General features: G+C 42.2%; 1 protein-coding gene and 2 long non-coding RNA genes across 3 annotated transcripts; 2 read left to right on the top strand and 1 right to left on the bottom strand.

Moving 5' to 3' along the window:
- The first annotated feature begins 1,165 nt into the window (after positions 1-1,165).
- Positions 1,166-6,118, top strand: LOC138979386 (uncharacterized). Its single transcript, XR_011460008.1, has 2 exons — positions 1,166-2,237; positions 3,119-6,118. It is a non-coding gene; the product is annotated as an uncharacterized lncRNA (long non-coding RNA).
- LOC138979387 (uncharacterized) lies at positions 5,384-8,057 on the bottom strand. The gene is made up of 2 exons (XR_011460009.1): positions 7,219-8,057; positions 5,384-6,842 (listed from the first exon to the last, which is right to left on the bottom strand). It is a non-coding gene; the product is annotated as an uncharacterized lncRNA (long non-coding RNA).
- Positions 8,058-12,005: 3,948 nt separating this feature from the next.
- LOC138980648 (uncharacterized) lies at positions 12,006-17,301 on the top strand. The gene is made up of 2 exons (XM_070353556.1): positions 12,006-12,144; positions 15,124-17,301. The coding sequence occupies exon 2, from the start codon at positions 15,124-15,126 to the stop codon at positions 17,299-17,301; it is 2,178 nt and encodes a 725-aa protein (XP_070209657.1). The 5' UTR covers positions 12,006-12,144.
- Positions 17,302-17,585: the final 284 nt, after the last annotated feature.

Raw genomic sequence — 17,585 nt, 5'->3', positions numbered from 1 at the left:
TGTAATTAAGTGAAAGACATCTATTGGTTCTCCACACACACACATCAACAATTAAACGCACATACCACTCCCTTGAACGGCTACCTAGGCAACACAGACAACAGAAACCCGAGCCCTTTCGCGGGCTCAAATTACCGCGTTCCCAGTCATTACTGATTCACGAAACCCTGCCTCTCAGTGAATTATTTAAAATCGGAAAACCCCGTTTGCTTTTTTTGACTGTGTGCATGCTTTAATTGACACTGAAAGGTGTGTCAGAAGTTCAAGTGTTTGCCTACGGCAAAAGGTTGTATATGACACAGAAAGACACGAACAATACAGCCCTCTGACGGGAACGCAGTGTTTTATGGCATTCCGTTTGTCAAATAATTATTTGGATACTTTTTCATGTTTTTTTCACCAGTTTTAGCTAAATAATCATTATTTAGAAGCTCATGTGCTAAATAAATAATTGTTTATAAACAATGTAAAACAATTCTAAATAATTTTTTGTTTACGTAAACAATTCATTATTTACCTAAACAATTCATTGTTTACCTAAACAATTCATTGTTTACGTAAATAATTCATTGTTTACGTAAATAATGATTTATTTACGTAAACAATATATTATTTAGACTTATATTACATTGTTTATAAAGAATCAGCAATGTTGCTAAATAAATCATTATTTACGTAAACAATGAATTATTTACGTAAACAATGAATTGTTTAGGGAAAGCAGTTTTCATTATTTAGGGGAATCAAGAATTGACTTCTAAGCTTCATTTTTTTTCTTTGTGTATATACTATAATTCAATACAAGGTATCTCCAAACATTATTTATCAGAAAATGTTCGTAAATTTGTTTATTTTACAAGCTGAAATTGCCGTACGAAAAGAACTGAATGCGAAAACAAACAAAAGGTCAAGGTCATAACCGGGAGTGTTTAGTGTTTGCATTCTCTCCCTTGAAGTTGTTGAAAAAAAGTTTTCCGTCCTAAGTTTTCTGTTCTGTCTCAACAAAAACTTTCTCTTTCCATTTCTCTTACTGCATGATTACACTTTTTTTTTTATCTGTAGGTTACACAACACAACACAACTTGGTATGAGCTCCGACGCGATGACGTCACACAGTCGTGTGCAGAGTTGTCCGGTGTCACGGCGTGAGTTTACACTGTCCTGAGTTTACGCAGTGGCCCCAATGCGCGTGCGTCGAAATATGCGTCACTTCCGCCATCGTGAATTTGCCGAACTTGAAGCCGGTTGTTTTCACTTTGAGTAAGGAAGGTGTCAATCACGTTTTTAGTGATCATAACCCGCACGATGGAACAGTTCGCTGATCAGATGCTTTCTTTGAAACATTTTCTCCGAAATCACACGCACCGAGGCAGAAACAAAATACAAACAAAAATACAGAACAGAAGAAAACAGAACAGAACCCCACCCAAAAACACCCACCACACTGGGGCGCATTTTGATTTTGGCAACTAGAGGAAGCATTTCTGATTCCGAACATATCCAGCTTTATGTGGGGTTTTTTTAAACACAAACATGAAAAAGGTGACTAAAACAATCTCTACGAGGGAGCATATAGTTATAAATAGTCCAAGGTAACAAACACAAAACCATCGATTCCCACTATTCTAAATTTCAAATCTTATCTAAATTTGTTGAGAAAAAAATCTACACCTTTTCTTTCAACACTCGCAGACCACTGACAAACACAAACCCATCGATTTCCCACTGAATTCTTTGATACAGTGGCGAACGCGATCGGCGAAACAAAGACGGTCACCGTGGCAACCTCAAAAATGCTTTGGTAAATTCACATCATCATAAACTCACGACGCTGTAGGCGTCGTGAATTTGGTCAGGAAGTGACGCATATTTCGACGCACGCGCATTGGGGCCACTGCGTAAACTCAGGACAGTGTAAACTCACGCCGTGACACCGGCCTTGCCTCTGGCATTCCGGCGGAACTCGCGAGAAGGCAACACGCGAAATCTGCACTCTGAATCTTCCGCATTTATCGACATGGTCTCTAGTTGTAGTGTTAAACATTGCCATAACAGACAAGATAGAGATAGGGACAGAAGATTCTTTTCTGTTCCATTTGTTGTCAACGGAAAGGGCAAAGAGACAAGGGATTTGACTGCACGACGCGGGCGAGAATGGTTGGCACAGCTTCAGCTGAAGAATTTCAACTTTGAATCAACAGCTAGGAGATACGTGTGCTCTGATCATTTTGTCAATGGTAAGTACTCATGCTTTTGTTCACCTGCCTTGGTTAGTCTGTGTTTTATGCAAGCTGTGTTGTGATGGTAGTGTGCGGACAGTCGGTCAGTCCTGCACCGAGTGCAGTCTATGTATGACTGAGTGAGTCAGTCTTACACTTACTCTCAGTATAACAACTTATCATGGTTGCCCAAAACCATGACTTGTGAGAATGCCATAGGTGTGAAATACTTGGATTTGTTTGTTTGTTTATTTGTTGCTTAACGTCCAGCCGACTACGCAGAGCCATATCAGGACGAGGAAGGGGGGTATGAAGGGGGCCACTTGTCAAGCGATTCCTGTTTACAAATGCACTAACCCATTACTTGTGTCCCAGCAGGCTTTAGTAAAACTAAATTAATACCTACTGGAAGATTACCAGTTTCCAGTATGTTGAAATAGGCTTAACCTATCTACTGCTGGACTTACATCAGAACACTAACAGATTAAACTATACATGAATCGCGAGACAAGCGGCAAGTGAAGAGATTTTTGGAAAAAATACAGGTGAATGAGCAAGAAGGCAGAAAAAAGAAAAGAATTCATGAAGAAAAAGAGAGCATGACAGGAAAGAGGAACCAAAAATCTACCTAACAGCAAACTAGAAAGCTCCTGCGGTTCCAAAAACAGGAGGGGCTTTTAATTTCATAACCGCAGTGCCCCACTGCGGAGAAATACTTGGATTTGATAATCAGAATTTATTTGAACACTAAATGGTCATTGTTGATACAACTTTATAGTTCAGTTTTAAAGGGTAGATCTGTGTCTAGATTTACTCATTCATTTTGTTTGGGTGACTTATTTTTAAAATAACTCCCAATCCATAATTTACAATACATTTGCCTTTGATTTTTTCTGCAGGGCAACCATCTGTGGGAAGTAAACACCTACTTTGAAACTTGGGTATGGTGCAGGGACACAGCCTGACAGCCCAACAAGGACAGTACCAGAGACTCAAGGAGAGGAAGAAGCTTGTGGGGAGTGAGTCAACTCCTTCTCACCCTAATTTAGCAGAGGATGCTGTTGATGGCGAAAGTGAAGGTACTTCGTATACAGCAGAACTGGCTGCTCCTCTTCCCGAGAGAGGTGACTGTGGCGGTACTTACTGCCAGACTGAAACCTATGACAATTTTGCCTGGATTTCTAAAGATGAAGAAAAGCAGCAACGGGATGAACTAAACAGGCTGGTGCTAGAAACTCGGGAACTTAAAGACGAACTTGCCAAGAAAAAAAATGACACTTGATTCTTTGAGGGACAATGACGATACTGTACGATATTTTTCTGGGATTTCTAATTTCTTCACACTTGTTACATTATTTGATTTTCTTGCATGGCATTTGCCAACACACTCGCGCAGAGCACTGACACAGTTTCAAGCTCTCATTCATGCATATATACGCCTTAACACACCTCTGCAACACCTGGCATACATCTTTTCTGTGTCAAGAACAACTGCCAGCAAAGTTTTTCACGAGACTGTGCATATCATGTACCACAGACTGCAGCCACTTGTTTTCTGGACAGACAGGCGAAGTATAAAGACAAGTCTACCACCACAATTCCTTCCCTATCCACGGAACAGAGTAGTCATCTTGAACACACACGGCCAGTACCGTGTAACTGGCCTTGGCACGGAACAATCCAAGGGGGGCAATCTCAGTCATCTCAAAGAGGGAAATCCAAACGCAATCCGCTTTGTTCGATTTTATGGGCTTGGACGATAGAGAAAAATAAGAAAAGCAAAAGCTGGAGTCCAGTCTGGACGAAACTGCTATCAAGAACGCAGAATTGCTTTTTCTGAGTTTTTTTTTAGCCGTAAGCACCATGTTTATCGGAGCAGGAAACTCTTCCATAGTGAGGCCCCTTTGTTGGTTTCACTGCGGCCGCATTGTGAACAGCAGTTAAACATGGCGCTTACGGCTAAAAAAAACTCAGAAGAAATTAATTCTGCGTTCTTGATAGCAGTTTCGTCCAGACTGGACTCCAGCTTTTGCTTTTCTTATTTTTCTCTATTGTCCAAGCCCGTAAAATTGAACAAAGCGGATTGCGTTTGGATTTCCCTCTTTGAGATGACTGAGATTGCCCCCCTTGGATCGTTCCGTGGCAAGGTCAGTTGCACAGTACATGTACTGGCCGTGTGTGTTCAAGATGCAGAGTAGTGTCCATTATTGACTGTTTTGAAATATATTCATTGAGAGACCCTCCAGTGTTGATGCTAGTGCACTCACCTGGTCAAACTACAAGCACAACAATACAATTAAATACCTAATATCAATTACACCTCGAGGCCATAATTCTTTTATTTCTAAAGGGTGGGGTGGGCTTTCAAGTGACAAGCACATCACTGCAAATAGTGGGTATCTAGACAATATTGTACAAAATGATGTGATTTTGGCCGATAGGGGATTTGACATTAATGAACTAGTGGCTATGAGAGGTGCACAAGTGAAAATCCCTGCCTTTACAAGAGGGAAGAGTCAGCTTACAGCTTATGAGATAGTCAACACGCAAACTAGCTAATCTGAGAATTTATGTTGAACGAGTTATCGGTATTCTTTGTGGAAAGTACAAAATTCTGAACTCTGATATTCTGACTGATCTTTTGTTTGCAAGGGAAGAGGAAGAAGTGGTAACACTGGACAAAATAGTCACTGTATCATCTGGGCTTGTCAATGTTTGCACTGGTATCATGTGATTCTTGCTGTGACGCTGCATAAACACAGCCTCGTGAACTGAAGGCATTGTTTAGACTAGAGAATATGTTAATTAACTGTGGTGTATTGTATCTGATTCTGATGTCTCGCATGATCAGTAGCAATAGTCTTTCTGTTATGTTTTCACTGGACGGAATCTTGAATTTGAAGATGAAGGCATTGTTGAAAGAATGTGTTAATTAAACTGTGGTGTATTGTATCTGATTCAGGTGTCTCACATGAGCAGTAGCAACAGTTTTTCTGTTATCATGTTTTCACTGGATGGAATCTTGAATTTGAATATACATGTGTATATGATCTGACCTGCTGCTATTTCCTTCCAATTCAAGAGCAGATTTCACTCTTTCTATCACACACACACACACACACACACACACACACACACCAACCACTTTAACATACACTTTGAAATCATTTTGCATAAATGTGACATGTATTGACACAACTGACAAAGGTTGAATTATGCTGATTAACCTCAAAATAGCTCTACACAGGAAACAAGATAAGGAGCATTGAAAAATTAAATGGCCTACACTTGAAATGCGAGCACACATTTAAACTACCAATAACATGCAACTGCAAGCAACGCTGAACATACCACTACCAGTATTGCAGGTATGAAGCCAAAGTGAAGAGAACACTTTCACTAAATGTTCAAAATTGAAATAACATACTGTGGGTATGTGAGTCATTAACTATTCATTATGATCAATAGACCTGTGCGCTTTTTTGCAGAAATAAGTGTGTTCAATTTTGTTGTCATCAAAACAGAACTAGTTGATAATAGAAACTAACTTTCAGTTCCACTGCCAATTTAAACACTGTATTACTTGACTGTACTGATGCAGAACTACGCTGGACCACACACTCTTATTTGTTCCCTAAATCAAGCAGCCAATCCGTGTCACTGGAAACATTGAACAAGGAGAATGAACAATATACCTGGCTGAATAAGTTGATAATCAAACTGCTCATGATTCTTTGTTATTCACAGCAGTGGATGTAAAACAATCACAAAATAAGGTCCTGTATGCATCATAATTTATACTTGTAGCACTTGATTTTGTATTGTGGTCGGTGATCCTAAACAAAATGTATGTCTACATCTGTGCATGATTTTACTTTAAGAATAAAATGAAACAAGAATGGAACAATTGATGACTTCTCTGTGAGTGTGAACTGTGATTTAAAACATTACATGCTCTCTTTTCTCTCCCTCTCTTCTTCTGCGTTCAATGTATTCTCTCCCTCTCTACAACTTTACTACTGCCACTTTCTATGTGTACAGTCATACATGATGTTTGTTTTCCCACACACATGAGCAAGCGAGTCTGGCATTGTCACTGTTTCTTGCTGCGTTTCACGGCTGGTGTTTGCAGCTGCTCCTGGTTCACATCCACTGCTTGTAGAGGCTCAGCTTCTCTGTCCAGCCAGTTTCCAACTAGCTCTGGAAGAACTGCGAGTCTGAACACTTTCAAAGCTTTCTCCACACACATTGCCCAAAAATCACAGTCAGGCAATACTCGGACAATAACTTTATCCACAGTAGTCCACACCATGAAATCGCAGTAGGAGGAACTGGTCATAACAATCTGGCACTGTACTTGACTAAAGTATGGGTGGTCTTTGCGCAGACAAAGCATCCCCTCACTGTTAGATTCCAAACAGAAATGGCGGTCTGCCACAGCACACTCAACAGCTGACTCCTTGAAGGTGAAGGGACGTGTGTGCAGGTTTCTTCAACTCCGGCCATGCCGGTTTCTCCAACTCCGGCCATGCAGGTACAGTGTGCTGCCAGTATGTTGCCATCAGAAGTGGCGATGATCCAAGGAGAAAGTGCTGGTTCATTAAGGCGTTGTGAATGAAGAATCTGAAAAATAAATTGAAGGTCGCACAAATCAGCATTCAGCTAGGTCATTCGAATGAATATAACTCTAAGACGCACATAATGTGCTTTACAATAACCTTAACATAATAACAATGAAAAGTAAACAACAGATTTTTAACTGAATATGAACATGAAGCTCATTATAAATTTATATAATATTTTGCAAGCTATTTCAAAATATAAATATATTCAAGACTATCTACAGCTTTTGTCGTAGTCCAGAATACAAACTGAAGCGAAGAATATATCAAAGACAAAGCCTCTCAACACAATATCCTGAACTGCAACTTGTGATATCAGCAACACAAGACAGAGAACACTCACGTTCATTCATTATAAACTGAAAGCACATTCTTACCTTTGCAGAATGACAGAGTTCTGACAGCCATCAGGGCTGTAGCACTTGACATCCCTCACCCAGCCAGAGACAAAAAGTCGGTAGGAATCAAAACTGTTGTAAGCTTTTCAGCTGCTCACATGTGTATCTGTATGCACTCTTGCCAAGCACAAAATAATTTACGATGTTGATGTAACTCAGCTCTGGCAGATCGTCCGGATTTGCTGACCAGCACCTGGTTGAGAATGTCATACGGATCATTCCCGTCAATCTCCAAAATCTTCTGGTGGTATCGCCGCCTCTCCTCTGGTAACAATCGCTCAGAATATTTTCGCTTCTCGCCCGATCGCAATGTTTTGCATGAGGCCTGTGCATGAGGCAAGGGAAGTCACTCCAGATTCTTCTCGGAACGCGTCGGAGGCATTGTTTCCCGTTTTTCAACGGTTCACAGCTGTTTTTACTTTTCTCTTTGAAATGAAACGATGAAAGGAAGAGAAATGGAAAGACAGGCATGTTGTTGGGACATAAACAGAACAGAGAACATAAGGGGAAAAAAACTGTGTTTCAACAACTTCAAGCAAGAAAATGCAAACACTAAACACTCCCGGCAGGAAAACACCTTAATTGACCTTGACCGTTGACTGTGTATGAGATCAGTTATTTTCGTACTCGGCTTGTAAAATAAATAAAATAATATCCAAACAACAGCTATTTTAAGATAAGAGTGTGTGGAGAGACCTTGTATTCAATTATAGTAATCACTGAAAGACATAAAACTTAGTTCAGAAGCGAATCCTAGAAACCCCTAAATAATGGAAAATGTGTTGGCTAAACAATTCATTGTTTACGTAAATAATTCATTGTTTACGTAAATAATTATTTATTTAGCAACATTGCTGATTCTTTATAAACAATGTAACATAAGTCTAAATAATATATTGTTTACGTAAATAAATCATTATTTACGTAAACAATGAATTATTTACGTAAACAATAAATTGTTTAGGTAAATAATGAATTGTTTACGTAAACAAAAAATTATTTAGAATTGTTTTACATTGTTTATAAACAATTACTTATTTAGCACATGTGCTTCTAAATAATGATTATTTAGCTAAAACTGGTGAAAAAAACATGAAAAAGTATCCAAATAATTATTTGACAAACGGAATGCCATAGTGTTTTTCCAAGATTTGTCAAAAGCAGCCAAGCCCACGTAACTCGGTTAGCCGCGGATTTCACTTCCCGACCCACGGATACCGGCAAAGAAGCAGGAGCCGTGAATCAAAGCCGCAGACACACACCGGTGACACTGTGACGGTTCCCCTACGCTTTGTGTTCGGTGCCCTGACCCTTTGTGTTCGGTTCCCACTCGGTTCCCACACGCCAAAATTCGCGGACAAAACATCCATTTATGGTAGTATTACGCAATGTTGCTCTCTGAGAATGGTCTTGTTAGATCTGTGAGTGTTTACACTACATGCCTAGGTGCTGTTGGATTGAAGGTTTTGGATATTTTAGCCGTTATTAGGTAGAATGCCTTCCACTTTACTGCAAAACTGCATAATTCGTAGCATCGGCAAGAAATATCCTACCAAAAAATGCCTGCTTGGAACTGTCGTTGGTCCAGCAAAAAGTTCAACATGTCTGTAGCAGACAGCCCAAGTTTCAAGATTGTAGGGCCATCCAAACAGCCGTAATAATAAAAACAACAAAAGTAGTCAGTGAAATTGGCTGTGTTCGGTCCCCACACACTTTTGTGACGTAGGCGTGACGGTTCCCATAATTCATTGTGTCGGTCCCCACTTTCTGTGTCGGACCCCACTTTCGACCTAATTTCTCTGTGACGGACCCCACAACCAGCCTATTTTGTGTCGGTCCCCACACCTTCTTGGATTTATGACTTGCCGGTTACTTGTATCATTGTATTCATTGAATCTAATTGTCTCGGAGTTATTTTTCAGCAAAAACCGGCAAGGCAGCACCTTTTGTGATACCAAGTAAGTCAGATGACATCAGTATGTGTGTGTGTGTGTGTGTGTGTGTGTGTGTGTGTGTGTGTGTGTGTGTGTGTGTGTGTGTGTGTGTGTGTGTGAGAGAGAGAGAGAGAGAGAGAGAGAGATTGACACCTTTCCAGATCACTGACTCCGGTTATGCGACACTACCGCGAGCGTCACTACCGCGTGTAACACTACGGCGAGTACGACACTACCGCGTGTAACACTACCGCGTGTCACACTACCGCGAGTACGACACTACCGCGAGTATAACACTGCCGCGTGTCACACTACCGCGCGTACCACAACCGCGAGTACCATAACCGTAGAGAGAACGCATGCAAACTTACTTCTTGTGAGTTTGTGTTCTAACGGCTTTGATTGGAAGCAACCCATTCTATATGTATTCTGATAGTGTGTTCTGATCGTTTTGAGTTCTTGGTTAGCATGACAAACATTGAATTAGTGTTCAGAGAACAGACCAGGCCTTTTTGTTTTATATTTCAAGGAAACATTTCAACCTTTGCCTTCAGCCATGGAAGTCATAAAATGACACGCGGTAATGTTATACTCGCGGTAGTGTGACACGCGGTAGTGTTATACTCGCGGTAGTGTCGTACTCGCGGTAGTGTCGTACTCGCGGTAAGTTCTGTTTCCGTACCCGCGACAGCGGCAGCGACAAAAGAAAACGCGCGCAAACGCGTGACGTGTTTCCGTACTTGCGTTTTAAACATGCGGTAAAATCTGTAAACTCCCGCGTTGCCGCGCGACAACGCAAAAAAATCGCTCCAGGACCCTTTCAAAAAAATCGCGTCGCCTGCCGCTTGTCGCGCCGCTAACGCGTCGCGCGTGTGGAAACACTCCTGGTCATTTTCTATGTGCTTGATTTTCGTCGCACCGCTGGAAAAACGCTATCGCGGGTACGGAAACACAACTTTAGTGTGAGACGCGGTAGTGGTACTCGCGGTAGTGACGCTCGCGGTAGTGACCAGCACCCGATCACTCCACATAAACGCTGGTTCTGGTTGCATTGTGCCGCTGACATACAGCTAATAGGATTTTTACACCCCCGGTATAGGGGTGTGTATAGGTTTCACTCGATGTGTTTGTGTTCGCAAGTAGATCTCGAGAATGAACGGACCGATCGTCACCAAACTTGGTGAACAGGTTCTATACATTTCTGAGACGGTCCTTACAAAAATTGGGACCAGTCAAACACACGGTTAGGGAGTTATTGGTGGATTAAAATTATACAAGGCCTGGTATAGACGGACCCCCCCCCCCCCCCCCCCCCCGTTGGTCAAAGGGAAATAACCATTCTCACTGCCACCAACTGAGAAGGTTATTTCCCTTTGACGGGGGTGTAGTTCCTATCGGAGGAATTTCTTGTTTTAATCCTTTTGTGGTATTGCTGATGATGCTGAACATGTATTTTACTAGTTTACCAATATGTATCTTTGACCCTGATAGCCTACGAAAACGGAGCAATCATGGCCCAACATTGGCCCAATGCTGAATTTATTGGCGCGGTGTTGAGCCTAAGTCGGGCCGTTGTCGTAGGCTGTCAGGGTTTATGTAGCCTTGTTCCATTGTATTCTGACTGTCATAAAGTAATTAATTTTAAGAGAAAGCAGTCATGAACACAAGGAGCTGGGAAAAGTTGCCTCTTACAACAAGCGTGGATAAAGACACATACTTGACACAGGCAAGTACTCTTTTTTTTTCAATCACCACTAGAAGTCCCTGGGCAGCATTTTGCTCTGAAAACTGAATCTCACATACGATAGGTGGATCTTTTATTTTAAAAATGTGCCAAATTGCATATCTCCAAGGCCGTAAGACTAAGAGTAGATATTGGGAAGGCCAGTTCAAGAAGGTGTGGGTGGATCAACACATAATTTGCTGGTATACTGGGAACCGTCCCAGAGATAAATAATGTTATATATTATTTGTGGCATAAACTAATAAAGTTAGTCTCTCTCTCTCTCTCTCTCTCTCTCTCTCTCTCTCTCTCTCTCTCTCTCTCTCTCTCTCTCTCTCTCTCTCTCTCTCACACACATACACACACATACTGATGTCATCTGACTTACTTGGTATCACAAAAGGTGCTGCCTTGCCGGTTGTTGCTGAAAAATAACTCCGAGACAATTAGATTCAATGAATACAATGATACAAATAACCGGCAAGTCATAAATCCAAGAAGGTGTGGGGACCGACACAAAATAGGCTGGTTGTGGGGTCCGTCACAGAGAAATTAGGTCGAAAGTGGGGTCCGACACAGAAAGTGGGGACCGACACAATGAATTATGGGAACCGTCACGCCTACGTCACAAAAGTGTGTGGGGACCGAACACAGCCAATTTCACTGACTACTTTTGTTGTTTTTATTATTACGGCTGTTTGGATGGCCCTACAATCTTGAAACTTGGGCTGTCTGCTACAGACATGTTGAACTTTTTGCTGGACCAACGACAGTTCCAAGCAGGCATTTTTTGGTAGGATATTTCTTGCCGATGCTACGAATTATGCAGTTTTGCAGTAAAGTGGAAGGCATTCTACCTAATAACGGCTAAAATATCAAAAACCTTCAATCCAACAGCACCTAGGCATGTAGTGTAAACACTCACAGATCTAACAAGACCATTCTCAGAGAGCAACATTGCGTAATACTACCATAAATGGATGTTTTGTCCGCGAATTTTGGCGTGTGGGAACCGAGTGGGAACCGAAAACAAAGGGTCAGGGCACCGAACACAAAGCGTAGGGGAACCGTCACAGTGTCACCGGTGTGAGACACGTTATAAAAAGATGATCTGGTCTTCGTGGGTTGTATTTTGGTGACTACGCCAGCAGTGTGAAGCAGTTTGAACTTGTAAAACGACTTAGTGCTCCTCAGTCAACCCGCTCGATCTCTGCTCAGTCGCCATCGTTGTTGTGACTAAAAATCGAGGTAAGTGTGTCTGTGTCTGTGTGTGTGTCAGCCGAGTGCGTGTCAAAGTTGTGTGTGTGTGTGTGTGCCACGTGTGTGTGTGTGTGTGTGTACCACGTGTGTGTGTGTGTGTGTGTCAGTGTGTGTCACAGTGTACGTGTGCCACGCCTGTATGTGTGCCCGTTGTGTGTGTGTCACTGTGTAACAGTGTTAGTCAATGTCAGTGTGTGTGTGCCGGTGTCACGACTTCATCTTTCGCCTGTGTACATATTTCCCCCTCGACATTATATACTCAAGACTGAAATGTTGTTTCCTGGTAAAATTAAGAAGTGAAATTATTTATGGACGAAAAGCATGTCAGTTTCTTGCATGTGAAGAAAATTGGTGGTACATTTTTTTTATTTTTTTTTTTATAGATTTCACCCCCAAAATCGAATTCTTCGAAAGCGTGTACCGAGTGGTTACGTCCCTTGAGTAAGAAGGGAAACATTTTAGGATGACTCAAATTTCTAAGTTAAATAAAAAAAATTGGTTGGACAAATTTGGCCCCATGAATGTAAGGTACACAAGGTCGCTCATCAGTACTATCGAAGGGTGTTTTTTTTTGTTCAGTGTGGAGTTTATACTAGATCAACGAGGCCGAGAATCGAAATATGACCACGGCGAAAGATGAAATCGTCACACCGGCGGTAGTGTGTGTGTGTGCATGTGTGTAACAGATAGTGTGTGTGTGTGTGTGTGTGTGTGTGTGTGTGTGTGTGTGTGTGTGTGTGTGCCGTTTGTGTTTGTTCCTCTGTGTCGACCTGTTCGTGTGCGTGCACATAATCACAGTACTTTACCATCTCATGGGTTTTCACGGTAGCTTTTGTCTTCGTTGTAATATTTGATCTTGCGTTTTGAAACTACTCAGTAGGCCTACTTTGTATCTTACTGCTCGTAGCATTCAGTAGTTTCTTTCAAGGGTCGGAGTCGCCGGCTTTCTGTTTGTGTGTGTGATTTAAAAAATAATAATGTAATGCTTATGAGTCAGCCTCACCTGCATTTGTGCAAATCAGTCCTGACTGAATGAAAGAACTAGTTCAAGGCCGGATAGCCGCTACTCAGGATTTTATTTTCAAGGAGTGTTGCTTTATGCTGTCGCGGCATAATATATCACGCGAGTCGTTTCGTTTCGTTGTCACATAAAGAGAACGTCACAAGAGAACAATAAAACCATCCCGCCCGCTTCGCTTTGCGGTGTGGCAACACCCTAAAAGAACGGGCTAAGGATCGAGCATAGCCTGTGTAATTTGAAACTGAAACGTACCTTTAAAAAAAGAAAGAGGGCGAATGTTAGAAAGCTCCTGTGTAAGCATACTAGGGTGTTGTTGCTCAGATGTTCTAATAAATTCCACTCCGTCAAGCCTTTCTTCCCCTTTTTTTTTTAATCAAGTTATGACTAAATGTTTTAACATCGAGGGGGAATCGAAACGAGGGTCGTGGTGTATGTGTGTGTGTGTGTGTGTGTGTGTGTGTGCGTGCGTGCGTGCGTGCGTGTAGAGCGATTCAGACCAAACTACTGGGCCGATCTTTATGAAATTTTACATGAGAGTTCCTGGGATTGATATCCCCGAACGTTTTTCTCCTTTTTTCGATAAATGTCTTTGATGACGTCATATCCGGCTTTTCGTGAAAGTTGAGGCGGCACTGTCACGCTCTCATTTTTCAACCAAATTGGTTGAAATTTTGGTCAAGTAATGTTCGACGAAGCCCGGACTTCGGTATTGCATTTCAGCGTGATGGCTTAAAAATTAATTAATGACTTTGGTCATTAAAAATCTGAAAATTGTAAAAAAAAATAAAAAATTATAAAACGATCCAAATTTACGTTTATCTTATTCTCCATTATTTTCTGATTCCAAAAACATATAAATATGTTATATTTGAATTAAAAACAAGCTCTGAAAATTAAAAATATAAAAATTATTATCAAAATTAAATTGTGGAAATCAATTTAAAAACACTTTCATCTTATTCCTTGTCGGTTCCTGATTCCAAAAACATATAGATATGATATGTTTGGATTAAAAACACGCTCAGAAAGTTAAAACGAAGAGAGGTATAGAAAAGCGTGCTATCCTTCTCAGCGCAACTACTAAACCGCTCTTCTTGTCAATTTCACTGCCTGAACGGTGGACTGACGATGCTATGAGTATACGGTCTTGCTGAAAAATTGCATTGCGTTCAGTTTCATTCTGTGAGTTCGACAGCTACTTGACTAAATATTGTATTTTCGCCTTACGCGACTTGTTTTTAGTCAAGTTATGACTAAATGTTTTAACATTGACTGGTTTTTAAACTGTTCTCGACTAAAAAGGGCCACTCCTCCCAAGCATTGGCTCAGTGTAGGTTTATGTACTATGTAAAGCAGACATATAGCGGTTATATATCTGCCGCTCAGTACCGTCGTGTGTGTTATTGTACACTAGCAGTATTGTAGGCCTACTGGTGATTGAACAACTCTGCTTCAATACCAAGAATGAATCCATTTCCTTGCACTGTTTAAATACCCCATTTAAAGTAAAACAAATGCGAACAAAACATGACCTTATCATTACAGTGATACAGTGATTGTACCAAATATGAAGTAATTCGGCCAACAAGTTAATATTAGCATTTTTGTGGGTTGCATTTTTGTACAAACTATGCAAGTCAGTTAGAAAAAAAATAATAACAGGTTTGTAGTTAATGCATCCCCTGCTGGCCCAGCAAGGCACAAGTTACCAAGAGAGGGTAACTGTGGCGAATTATCTGTTTTGCCATGAGTGCTCTTCGGCGTCGTTATTTGCTCTGAACTGAGATGGTTACTCTTTGGTCCACTGCATGTCCGCCCCTAATTATGTTTAGAAATGATACAATTTAGAGTGTGGATCATCAGTTTGTTCAAAATTCGCTCTTCACCACCCACCGCCTTGTTGTTTCCTTGTCGTTTCTCATGCACAAGACGCTTTGTTGTTCCAGATGGACCCCCACACGGCAATGCACAGTCTTCTGCGAGGAGCAGCGAAGACGCTTCTGCTGTTGGTGGTAATTGTCCTGACAGCACAGGGCTCAACACTACCACCCTCCACACAGCCTCGACTGGAGCGAAAAGACATCGACGTCCTCAGCATCGAGTGTCGTGTGCCTTACCACACTGCGTGGATGGAAGGGTGGGAAATTCCCTTTGCAGAATTACAGATTCTCTACCAAGGCAGATACCTTAACGACAAACCGGAAGTGGTAGCGAACTTGACGTCCAGAAACACGAAGCCGGCGACGTACGGACGCTTCAGAAATGCAGACATTTTCACCGCCACGAGTGTGCAGCTTCCAGAGTCCGGCGAGGGATGTGACAGCTGCAGAGAGATACGTGTGCTGATGGCATTGTCCGGGCCGCAGTACTACGGGTATTATTCCTGCGAGGCAAAGAGTACGGGCAAGAACAGTCGTGCTATCTACACAACTCTTGTGGATGAACAATTCGTTGCGAGTTCTCTAACGCAGGTGAACGGCACTCTGGCAGTGAAAAGCATCAGAGCTGACGAAGTTAACATCACGTGGAATGACAGGCTCATGCAGAGCTCTGGATCAGGGGAGGTAAGCGTGGAGCGGACCTTTGTGGACAAAGAAGGACAGCCGTTGGACAATGAAGCTTCATACATTCTTTTCAGGACAGTCAAAGACAAACCCGTGCAGTATGAAAACCACGGAACACTTTTGGTCACCAAGTCCGGTCCAGACACTACAGGACTGAGTAAAGTCCGACTGGTCGTGAAGAAGGACACGCTCAGTTCCCCACTCTGGAGGTATTCGTGCCAAGTGTCCGGCAATGATTGCAACAGAGAATCCAAAAGTCACATGGCAACTCCAGAAGATAGTGATTGCAATTGTGTTAGCACCGGTCTTGTAGTAGGACTCTCCGTGGGTCTTGGGATCGTATCTTTCCTGCTGATTATTGTTGTGTTAGTTTGTTGTTTCGTCTTCTGGAAACTCCGACGTCTCAGAGACAACGCTTCCATGACTGATGTCAGACATCAAACATCCCAAGGTTACTCTCCAATACCAGTGACTGATGTCAGACATCAAACATCCCAAGGTTACTCTCCAATACCAGTGACTGATGTCAGACATCAAACATCCCAAGGTTACTCTCCAATACCAGTGACTGATGTCAGACATCAAACATCCCAAGGTTACTCTCCAATACCAGTGACTGATGTCAGACATCAAACATCCCAAGGTTACTCTCCAATACCAGTGACTGATGTCAGACATCAAACATCCCAAGGTTACTCTCCAATACCAGTGACTGATGTCAGACATCAAACACCTCAAGGCAACTCTACACTGCCAGTGACTGACGACAGACAACAAACACCTCAAGGCAACTCTACACTGCCAGTGACTGACGACAGACAACAAACACCTCAAGGCAACTCTACACTGCCAGTGACTGACGACAGACAACAAACACCTCAAGGCAACTCTACACTGCCAGTGACTGACGACAGACAACAAACACCTCAAGGCAACTCTACACTGCCAGTGACTGACGACAGACAACAAACACCTCAAGGCAACTCTACACTGCCAGTGACTGACGACAGACAACAAACACCTCAAGGCAACTCTACACTGCCAGTGACTGACGACAGACAACAAACACCTCAAGGCAACTCTACACTGCCAGTGACTGACGACAGACAACAAACACCTCAAGGCAACTCTACAGTGCCAATGACTGACGACAGACAACAAACATCTCAAGGCAACTCTACACTGCCAGTGACTGACGACAGACAACAAACACCTCAAGGCAACTCTACACTGCCAGTGACTGACGACAGACAACAAACACCTCAAGGCAACTCTACACTGCCAGTGACTGACGACAGACAACAAACACCTCAAGGCAACTCTACAGAGAATACTGGTGGAATGCATGCCACCACAGGCATAATTCCTTTGCGTGCGGACAGGACGCCGGCTGGCACGGGCGAAGAAATTCATGACGACAACAATATTCATAATGTAAACGAATTAGGGGTGAGTGTGGCCGACCAAACCACTCAGTCGGACGACAACGATGTTTCAACCGATGAAACAACTTACACACGTGATCAACGACCCAAGAGAAGGAGGACGACTGACTATTGATATTTGATATTTCTGTCTAGTGACTATTTGGGACGTAAAGTGTTGATACGCTATGAGCAAGGCAGGCGGTTCACATTTGTTTTATTTTCCTCCGTTAGTAAAGATCGATGCTTGAGGAATTTAAGATTTATAAGCAAGTTGACGAAAGCGATTATACTAAGAAATATATTCCATTTATCTGGTTAAAAGACGGAAACGGAACTGAACTTGGCCATTCTTCACCGAGACTTGTATGTCCTGGCTGGCCGGTTCCGGTCGACCTGGAGAGATGGAACAGAGACCGG

Source organism: Littorina saxatilis, linkage group LG11 (assembly GCF_037325665.1).
Source record: "Littorina saxatilis isolate snail1 linkage group LG11, US_GU_Lsax_2.0, whole genome shotgun sequence".
NCBI lineage: Eukaryota > Metazoa > Mollusca > Gastropoda > Littorinimorpha > Littorinidae > Littorina > Littorina saxatilis.
This window is presented reverse-complemented; position numbering and strand designations above follow the sequence as displayed.